The following is a 9,877-nucleotide window of genomic DNA, read 5'->3' as shown; positions in this document are numbered from 1 at the left end:
ATTACATTTATAATAAATAAATTAAAATAATGAATAATTCATGACATATTCATATAATTAGGCCTATTATATTAATTGACAATATTAAACTTTGCTTTTAAATTAAAATAAATATAATACATGCATAATATATAAAGCTTTTAAACCGAGCGTTGTGATCAACAGTTGATCCTGATCTAACCCAGGTTGGATTTATCTGGATTTGTCAACTCCATAACTACCTTTATGCAACAGGCCACGGCTCTCTTCAGAAATCATTCTATGTTGATTTGGTGCACAATAAAACATTTATTATCATTATATCAATGTTGAAAACTGTTGTGCTGCCTTATATTTTTCTGTAAATCTTCTTTGATAAAAGTTTTATTTAAAAAAAAACAAAAAACAGTTTGGAATGGTGTGAAGTGTATAATTCTAAAGTGCTTTAATGGCCCTCGAATAATTATTTTATTCAAAGTACAGAAGGAAAATAATCCACACTGGCCAGTGAGTTCTGCTTTTTACGCCTTGAATGGTAACATTGATAAATAGGACGTGAGCTATAGCCAGTGTTTTGTCTGTAACATATTTTCCAGTCAAATAAGACATGCTATTAAACAACAGTACCTTACAAATATATGAGGAAATGCAAATAGAATGCTAAGTGGGAGGTATACCATAGTACATACATTTCCAGGCAGGAAATATTAGGTAAATCTCACTGGCTGTCAAATAATTTGGAATAAGATTATGTAAATAGTCAAAAGCAAACAAGATAAATTCCAGCACAAGACAAAAAGCCTTTACTTTTATTTAAAAAGAAATTAGTTTTTACATTTAAATTTCTTTACTGATCATCTATGCATTCATACAAATGATCACATGTACAAAACAGGCATTCTCAATGTTAATTTGTTCTGACAATCTGACTTAATATCCATTCATTATACAAATATAATACATTGTAATGACAAATAAATAAAGGTGATTTATCCAAAGCAGCAAGATGAACTTTTTCCTCAGTTCTCAAGAATCAGAAAAAAAACAGACTTTATATTCTAGTGATTCAGTTTATGGCACTTAGTGCAGATAAACTAGAAATGTGACGAATCATGAGTTCATGACCTTCGCTACTCATACATGTACTCGATCTGTCATAAAACCATGACATCAGTTTCTGTTGAATTTACTTATACGAAGATAAATTCATAACATCCCCCTCCATCTTTGGAAACATGCAGCTAAACGATCAACGCACATGAACTCAAAAGTGCAATTTCAGAGCCTCAAGGACACGAATTACTGCAACACTGCCACCACGTGGCAACAAAAACGCAATTACAAAAGGAAGGAAAATTATGCAAGTTTGAGGGTGCTCATTTCCCTTAAAAATATTATTTATATATATATATATTTATTTATATATATATATATATATATATATATATATATATATATATATATATATATATATATATATATATATATATATATATATTTTTTTTTTTTTTTTCCCTCCCGAATTTTTAAAATATTTTTAAGTGTATATAATAGTACATTGCAGATAGAATTTTTACTGTATAATAGTAATAAGAGATTCATAACCGAGGCAAGACAGAATTATTTGATAGTATTTGAAAGAACTCCTGTGCATACATAAAGGCAAAGTCATTATTTTATTTAAGGGACCCATTTTTTCCCCATCTCAAATCAGTGAACAATAATTTAAAAGATTCACATACATATCAGCTGTGATATGCTAATCACCACACACATCCTCACTGGATTGCTCTCTTCCGAAATGGAGATTGTGAATTTAACGGCACTGTAAGGCATCGATCAGATATAATTTGAGCCACAGTAACGTTGGCATGCGAACATGACTGAATACTGCATAGATATTATGTACACTCTCTTCCATTTGCTATACTGCTGAATGGAAGTCATCTTGATCACTAAACGAAACAAATATCAGCCAATAAGACTTGAGGTGACTGAAATAAAATGCTACATATAAATGAAATAAGGTTTCTGATGTTTAAAAAGAAAGATGTCATCAGTCATAGTTAAAAGCACTGTGATATACCTGTCTACATAGGTAAAATCAACTGTGATTTTGTGTTTTGCTCATTGCATATGAGTGATAAGCTAAGGCATATTGTACAAAATGAAATGGGACGGCTTCATACAGGCAAGTTTCAGACGCAGGTTTCCATGGTATTTTCATTGTCGGTTGTTAGGGGGCATGTTCCTGATCCACACATAATGGCAAAGCAAGCTTTTGTCTCTGTAATCATAGTGACTGTTGCTGGGGTGTGCGAAGCAGCCACAGGTTTGACGTTTGTGTGGGTGTTTTGTAAGAACTGGAGTTCACATGACTGGTGACTGGAATGGCAGGCAGGGCTGCTGTGATGTTGCCAGGGGTCGTTTCAACTTGTTCCTTTAAGGCTTTAAGTCACTTCTTCTTCTAGTTTAGGTGAAGAACTTGCTTCATGAACTCATAAGTGGTGAAGGCAACGGCTTGTGATGGTATACAGCGGATGTAGTTGAGGGACAGGCCACGATACAGTCCTTTCTTGACACCATACTGGGTGTACACATAATTCAGTGTTTTTGTGAGGCTGCTGCTCAAAAGAATTAAGAAAAACGTATTAGTGGTGACAGATATAACACACACACACACACACACAAACACTCGCACACACATTTGTATGTGTATGTGTAGATGATAGATATGTATAGATTGCAGTTATTTTATATATACATACAGTACAGTCCAAAAGTTTGGAACCACTAAGATTTTTAATTTTTTTAAAAGAAGTTTCGTCTGCTCACCAAGGCTACATTTATTTAATTAAAAATACATTAAAAACAGTAATATTGTGAAATATTATTACAATTTAAAATAACTGTTTTCTATTTGAATATATTTCAAAAGGAATTTATTCCTGTGATGCAAAGCTGAATTTTCAGCATCGTTACTCCAGTCTTCAGTGTCACATGATCCTTCAGAAATCATTCTAATATGCTGATCTGCTGCTCAAGAAATATTTAATGTGTACAATTGTACAAAATATGTGTGTACAATATTTTTTATCAGGATTATTTGATGAATAGAAAGTTCAAAAGAACAGTGTTTATCTGAAATCTAATCTTTTGTAACATTATAAATGTCTTTACTGACACTTTTGATTGATTTAATGCATCCTTGCTGAATAAAAGTATTCATTTCTTTAATTTCTTTTCAAAAAAATAAAAATAAAAATTCTTACTGACCCCAAACTTTTGAACGGTAGTGTATAATGCTACAGAAGCTTTGTATTTCAGATAAATGCTGTTCTTTTGAACTTTCTATTCATCAACGAATCCTGAAAAAAAAAGTACACAACTGTTTTCAACATTGAAAATAATCATAAATGTTTCTTGAGCAGCAAATCAGCATATCAGAATGATTTCTGAAGGATCATGTGACACTGAAGACTGGAGTAATGATGCTGAAAATAAATTACTTTGTCAAATATATTTAAATAGTACACAGTTATTTTAAATTGTTATAATATTTCACAATATTACTGTTTTTTACTGTATTTTTAATTAAATAAATGTAGCCTTGGTGAGCAGACGAAGCTCATTTTAAAAATATTAAAAATCTTAGTGGTTCCAAACTTTTGGACTGTACTGTATGTGTGTGTATGTGTGTGTGTGTGGTGTGTGTGTTTATATATATATATATATATATATATATATATATATATATATATATATATATATATATATATATATATATATATATATATATATATCACAACAGCTATTAGTGTTTATGTATAGATAGATTACAGCTATTTTAAATTGTAATATTATATATGTATGTATGTATGTGTGTGTATATATATTATATATATATATATATATACACACACATACATACATATATAATATTACAATTTAAAATAGCTGTAATCTATCTATACATAAACACTAATAATTTAATACAAATTAATATCCATTTTTCATACTGTACTTCACAATGTTGTGATTCACTTTTAGAAAAAATAAATGCATTTCATTTTTGGTGTTTTATTTATTTATTTTTTAGAATTTATTTTTAGAATTTTGATTTCACAGGTATCAATCATTATATGAAAATAATTATCAGCCAAATGTTAATATTGATTGATCTCTATTAACAAAGCAATACCTCTTTATAAGTTACAAAATATATACCTCACTGAAAATCATTAAGGCAACAAAAATATAAAATACTCACCAACATTTGTCAGAATCAGGCAATGATGAACCTAACTGCATTCTCCTCCGGGCAACATCTAGTGGATATCTGCGCATAAATATTAGACAGAATGTACTACACAAAACGTAGAATGTATGTACAGTAACATAAATGTATATATGTTTTGGTCTTTAACTTAAAATGTAAAAAACGGTTGTAAAAAAGACAACTACAAACAATAGGGATTTAAAGAAATAACCATACGATATAGTTTGAGCAATTGCTCCGGCGACTCCACCACACAACAGATTGACGTGAGTCTTCAGCACGAGAACATCGGGGTTGTCAAGAGATGGCTTGCCTAAGAGCTCTGGAAAGTGAGTCAGTCCCAGAGTCTTCAATGTACCGAAAGTAAAAAAGGAAAAGCCTGGAATAGAGAAAACAGTGACATGAGGAAGTAAACTGAAGTAAAAGTGTTTTTCAGTTTTGCATATTGTACTGGACATTTCACATCAAATAAACAAGAAAATAACCTGCATATGGAGCCATGCCAATGATTGTGGGGGTCAGACCCCGGTAGAATCCAGTGACTCCTCCTTCCTTTAAAGATAAAACACTGTCACGTAAAAGGGAAGCACAGATGGTTCTCAATAAAAGCCCTTTCCACCCTTCATACCTTAAGGTAAATAGTCTGAAAGGCGTTTCGTATGCCAGTGTAGCGATGCTCTCCTGTCACTTGAAATGCTAAGCGAGCCCGGATAACATCGAGTGGATAAGTGCAAATAACTGCGGTCATCCCTGCAGAAGGAATACAATGGAGATAAAGACATAACACTCATCATGAAGTAACAAGAACCTTGGGAAAGAGTCATGGAAAACAATCACAAACCTGCCATAGATCCTGCCATAAGCCGATGGATGTGCCCAGATATTCCAAGTTGTGTGTTAAGGAACTGAAAGTACATCCGAAACAGCTTTTTACAAGCATTACATAATCTAAACAGAGCATACATTCAACTTTAGTACAAAGCATTGTACTTTTAACATCAATGTAATTTGAAAATGTAGTTTTCCAAGCTACAAGCTACTCTCAATATGAAGTTTAAAAAAGTTGAAAAGAAAAAAAAGAAGTTAAAAAGAGTTCATTTGTGATAAAAAAAAAAAGTAAACTACACTGAAGGTTTTAATATAAACTATATAACCATCAGATGACGTTATTGATCTATGCAAAACCATTTTTACATTTACAATTAATACAACCAGGGCTTGACATTAACTTTTTTGCTCAACAGTCACTGTGGCTAGTGGTTTTCTAAAATTACTAGCCACTCAGCATTTTCACTGGCCAGAATATTGACATCGATAACATGAGTATTTTAGTATTGATTTGTAATTTCAATATTTTTGAGGACACTACATTGCACTTAGGTGCCTATTTAAAGACTACAATTGAAAAATGTATAAATTATATATAAATTTCAACCCACCAAAGTGGCAAGTAGGAGTGACCGTGTTACACGCAACTGCTGAAATTCACCCGCATTTGGTTAGTTGGTGGGTGTTAATGTCAAGCCATGAATACAACCAATAAAAAAGATGAAAACAGTAATTCTGATATGAAAACAAAACATAAAACACCCCACACAAACTACCTCAACTTCTACAACAAATCTGTGAATCCTTTTTTGAAACGGATCATCTTAAAGAACCAAATCTCTAGAATGAAGTGAAGTGACATGTGGCCAAGTATGGTGACCCATACTTGGAATTTGTGCTCTGCATTTAACCCATCCAAGTGCACACACACAGCAGTGAACACACACACCGTGAACACACACCCGGAGCAGTGGGCCATTGGGGGGAACGGTGCCTTGCTCAAGGGTCTCACCTCAGTCGTGGTATTGAGGGTGGGGAGAGCGCTGGACATTCACTCCCCTCACCGACAATCCCTGCCGGACCTGAGACTCGAACCCATGACCTTTGGGTTACAAGTCCGACTCTCTATCCATTAGGCCACGACTGCCCCAAGCAGACAAGTGCTTCACTTGGGAGGACAGTTTAGGAGATTGTGTTTGATTATTGACTATTTTTAAACTACTTGTGCAATACAATGTGACAAAACCAGCAAAAATTAATACTGGAAAAGCAATATTTTGAACAACTGAACAACGGTCACGCTACTAAAAATATTATGTTAGTAAATGTCACTATGTTTAGTTTGTTATTCCCCAAGACTAGTTGTCATTACTAAATGATGACTATGAGACAAAAGAAACCTTTTTGTAGTGATCAAAAGCCATAAACTGAATGGCTCCATATGGGAAAATCCTGATCATCATAGCTCCATTTCCTTTGTATAGTCCAAGAAAACCCTCTTTCTTTGGCACAGCCTTAAGTGTGGCAAACACTCCTGCAAAAAAAAAAAAAAAAGCAACACATATTATATATACATGTTCAACCATTTGGTTAATTGTATTCTAATGCATAGTTCCTTGATAATCAGGTTGCACAAAATATCTGGGTTTAACTTACCAAGGTGTTTGTAATGCGGATTTTGAGCTTGTAGTAAAATTTTCACTCTGTCGAGAGGCGCTATGGTGGACTTGGCACAGCACCCTGCAACACCTTTTGAAGACATAACAATAACACTAAAAATGGTTCCTTTGCATTTTTCGAGTACAGACAACTCTGTCAAAGTGTTGGTCAAAGTGATACCCGTTCACACAGATCTGTGAAAACGACTAAAAAAGCTGTTTTGTGCATTCTAATGTGAATAAATGCCTAAATTAAATGTTTATCATATCAAGACATTAAGTCTCTTCAAAAAAATTGGAATATACTGCTTAATTAATATGGATTAATTGACAATCTCTTTATGAACTCTTTGAAGCTTCAAAGTAGTAGTTGTGTGTCCATGGAGGGACAGAAATCTCTCAGATTTCATTAAAAATGTCATCATTTGTGTTCCGATTACACAATTTATTTAAAATACAATAACATTAAAGGGTAATACATGATTAATTGTATTAACCAAGGCAAAAACATGGTTAAAACATGGTTATTGTAAATACAATAACATTTAATGATGGCCGATTTCAAAACACTGCTTCAGGAAGCTTCAGAGCATAAATGAATCAGTGTATTGAATCATGATTCAGATTGCGTGTCAAACTGCCAACAGCTGAAATCACGTGACTTTGGTGAGCCGAATCACTGATTCGACACTGATTCATCTGTGCTCCGATGCTTCCTGAAGCAGTGTTTTGAAATCGGCCATCACATTATAAGTCATTATTTTGTTATTTTTTGGCACTCCAAAAATATTCTCGTCACTTTATAATATTAATATTGAGCCACTGTACTCACATGAACCAATTTAGATATGTTTTTAGTACATTGATGGATCTTGAGAGAGGAAGTGTCATCGCTCCCTATGTAGGCCTCACTGAGCCATCGGATTTCGACAAAAATATCTTAATTTGTGTTCCGAAGATTAATGAAGGTCTTATGGTTGTGGAATGGCATGAGGGTGAGTAATAAATGACAGAATTTTCATTTTTGGGTTAACTAACCCTTTAAGGGGGGAAAACACATTTACGACCTATATTAGCAATTTATCTCCGGTATTGTTTATTGTTATGCATACTTCCATAGTACAAGATATCCAAGAGCAGCTGAATGTACATTCTTTAGTTCATCAATATTTTGAGATTGAAACATCACCTCCAGCTGCGAAAGAGCGCAAAAAGTGGTAGTAATCTTTCTGCACAGGAGCTGGGATCTGAGGTCGAGCCCCCGAGGACACAGCCTCTGTCGTCATGATGGCTGATATCAGGACTCCAGTATATTCATGTCTTCAGCACACTCTGGAGTAAAGTAAACAAACAACAGATTGGTATTATTATGACCAGCCGATCTGTGCCAAAGGCGGGTCTACATGCACAGGAAAGTCATTTCAGTCATAAACAGTTGAAGAGGGTTATAAATGTACTACTTTACATTCCCTGGTTTGAGGAAATGTTAACAGATTCAGTTCTCCAAATCTAAACTAGAAAGACATACCAAATCATGTACCATCAGGATAGGTGAGCATGAGTTACAGGTTGGGCTAACCATGAATTGAATTTTATTATGGCTTAAAAATTTGAACTCTTTAATGTGAAAATGTAATAACTACTGTATTAATACTTATATAAAGACAAATAATTCAATAATTAATACAAACATAATTTATTCTGCCTCCTTTAAAAAATATATACTGTGTTTGTACCATAGTAGCTATCAGATGGTAGTGCGTAGTAGTCTGGTCAGCTTGTTTTCGTAACTTTGGCTAAATTTGATAATATTTCGTAACGTACAGCAGCTCGAAATATATTACAATACACATTAGCGATGTTTGCATATTGTTACCTTGGTTACTGTTGCTTATTCCATGAGTCAGCCAGCCATAATATTACATGCAATTTACACTGAACTTCTGCACCGTTCACAAATAGACACGTCTTCGGCAGCTCTGGCCTGAATGCTTGTACGCAGAAAAAATAAATCCTGCCTAAAATGAAGGTCATCGGTTGCACAACTGTATATGGTCCTGTGCGATACCGAAGCTGACAGCTCTTCCTGTTACAAACACCGCGTGACACTGCGTGTCTACGACAACAAAACTATTCGCTCTACATTACACCCATACGTCTTTAGTTATATGCATATAGACTATGTACTTACATAAATTACATATCAAGGCACAGTAATACATTTTTCCCACGTGTTTGTCTACAATTTCGTCCATTTCATGTCCTTCAATGAATCACTTCCTGTCGCAGAATTAACACGTAATCGCGTCAACACCGCATCTATATTTGTGTTATGTATATTGCACATTACACTATATTACATTCATTTAGCAGATTTTATTTTAATAAAATTTTATTATGATAAAATATTGTCTGCATATGATGTTTTGGCAATAGGGTGTATTGTGAGTTTTTCATTGTTATGTGTTAATAACAATGTCATAAAAATGTAATGATGATGATGATATTAATTGGTGCTGTTGTTTGTTTTACATTCATTTGATTTTTCTGAGGAATTATTGTCTGTATATGAAAATTGCGTAATATAGTAATAATAATAATAATAATAAACTACTTAAAGGGTTAGTTCACCCAAAAATTAAAATTCTGTCATTTATTACTCACCCTAATGCTGTTCCACACCCGTAAGACCTTCGTTAATCTTCAGAACACAAATGAAGATATTTTTGTTGAAATCCGATGTCTCCATGAGGCCTCCATAAGGAGCAATGACATTTTCTCTCTCAAGATCCATAAAGGTACTAAAAACATATTTAAATCGGTTCGAGTACAGTGTTTCAAAATTAAAATTATTAAGTGACGAGAATATTTTTGGTGCGCCAAAAAAACAAAATAACTACTTATTTAGTGATGGCCGATTTCAAAACACGGCCTAATGAAGCTTCGGAGCATAAATGAATCAGCGTATCGAATCAGGATTCAGATCGTGTGTCAAACCGCTAAATCGCTGAAATCACGTAACTTTGGCGCTCCGAATCACTGATTCACAAAATATTCATATTAACGCTCCGATGCTTCATGAAGCAGTGTTTTGAAATCGGCCATCACTTTATAAGTCGTTATTTTGTTTTTT

At 33.6% G+C, this 9,877-nt stretch overlaps 2 protein-coding genes across 3 annotated transcripts in view; one reads left to right on the top strand and one right to left on the bottom strand.

The window, feature by feature from the left end:
* Positions 1-1,495: 1,495 nt before the first annotated feature.
* Positions 1,496-9,038, bottom strand: slc25a16 (solute carrier family 25 member 16). Of its 2 annotated transcripts, none has more exons than XM_067385855.1 (10): positions 8,936-9,038; positions 7,934-8,076; positions 6,743-6,835; positions 6,487-6,620; positions 5,100-5,163; positions 4,887-5,008; positions 4,744-4,810; positions 4,475-4,637; positions 4,250-4,318; positions 1,496-2,603 (listed from the first exon to the last, which is right to left on the bottom strand). In XM_067385855.1, the coding sequence occupies exons 2-10, from the start codon at positions 8,028-8,030 to the stop codon at positions 2,447-2,449; spliced, it is 966 nt and encodes a 321-aa protein (XP_067241956.1). In that variant the 5' UTR covers positions 8,031-8,076; positions 8,936-9,038; the 3' UTR covers positions 1,496-2,446. The 2 variants fall into 2 exon arrangements, with proteins under 2 accessions (XP_067241956.1, XP_067241955.1); XM_067385854.1 differs by lacking the exon at positions 8,936-9,038 and adding an exon at positions 8,621-8,926.
* tet1 (tet methylcytosine dioxygenase 1) overlaps positions 8,225-9,877 on the top strand; it is a 55,172-nt gene continuing 53,519 nt past the window's right edge. Inside the window, exon 1 of the mRNA XM_067385850.1 lies at positions 8,225-8,295. The gene's annotated coding sequence lies outside the window, so the exon portion shown is untranslated. The remainder of the gene's footprint in view (positions 8,296-9,877) is intronic.

This window comes from Chanodichthys erythropterus, chromosome 5, assembly GCF_024489055.1.
Source record: "Chanodichthys erythropterus isolate Z2021 chromosome 5, ASM2448905v1, whole genome shotgun sequence".
NCBI classification, from domain to species: Eukaryota; Metazoa; Chordata; class Actinopteri; order Cypriniformes; family Xenocyprididae; genus Chanodichthys; species Chanodichthys erythropterus.
The sequence above is the reverse complement of the archived record's forward strand: the minus strand, read 5'-3'. Positions and strand labels throughout refer to the sequence as shown.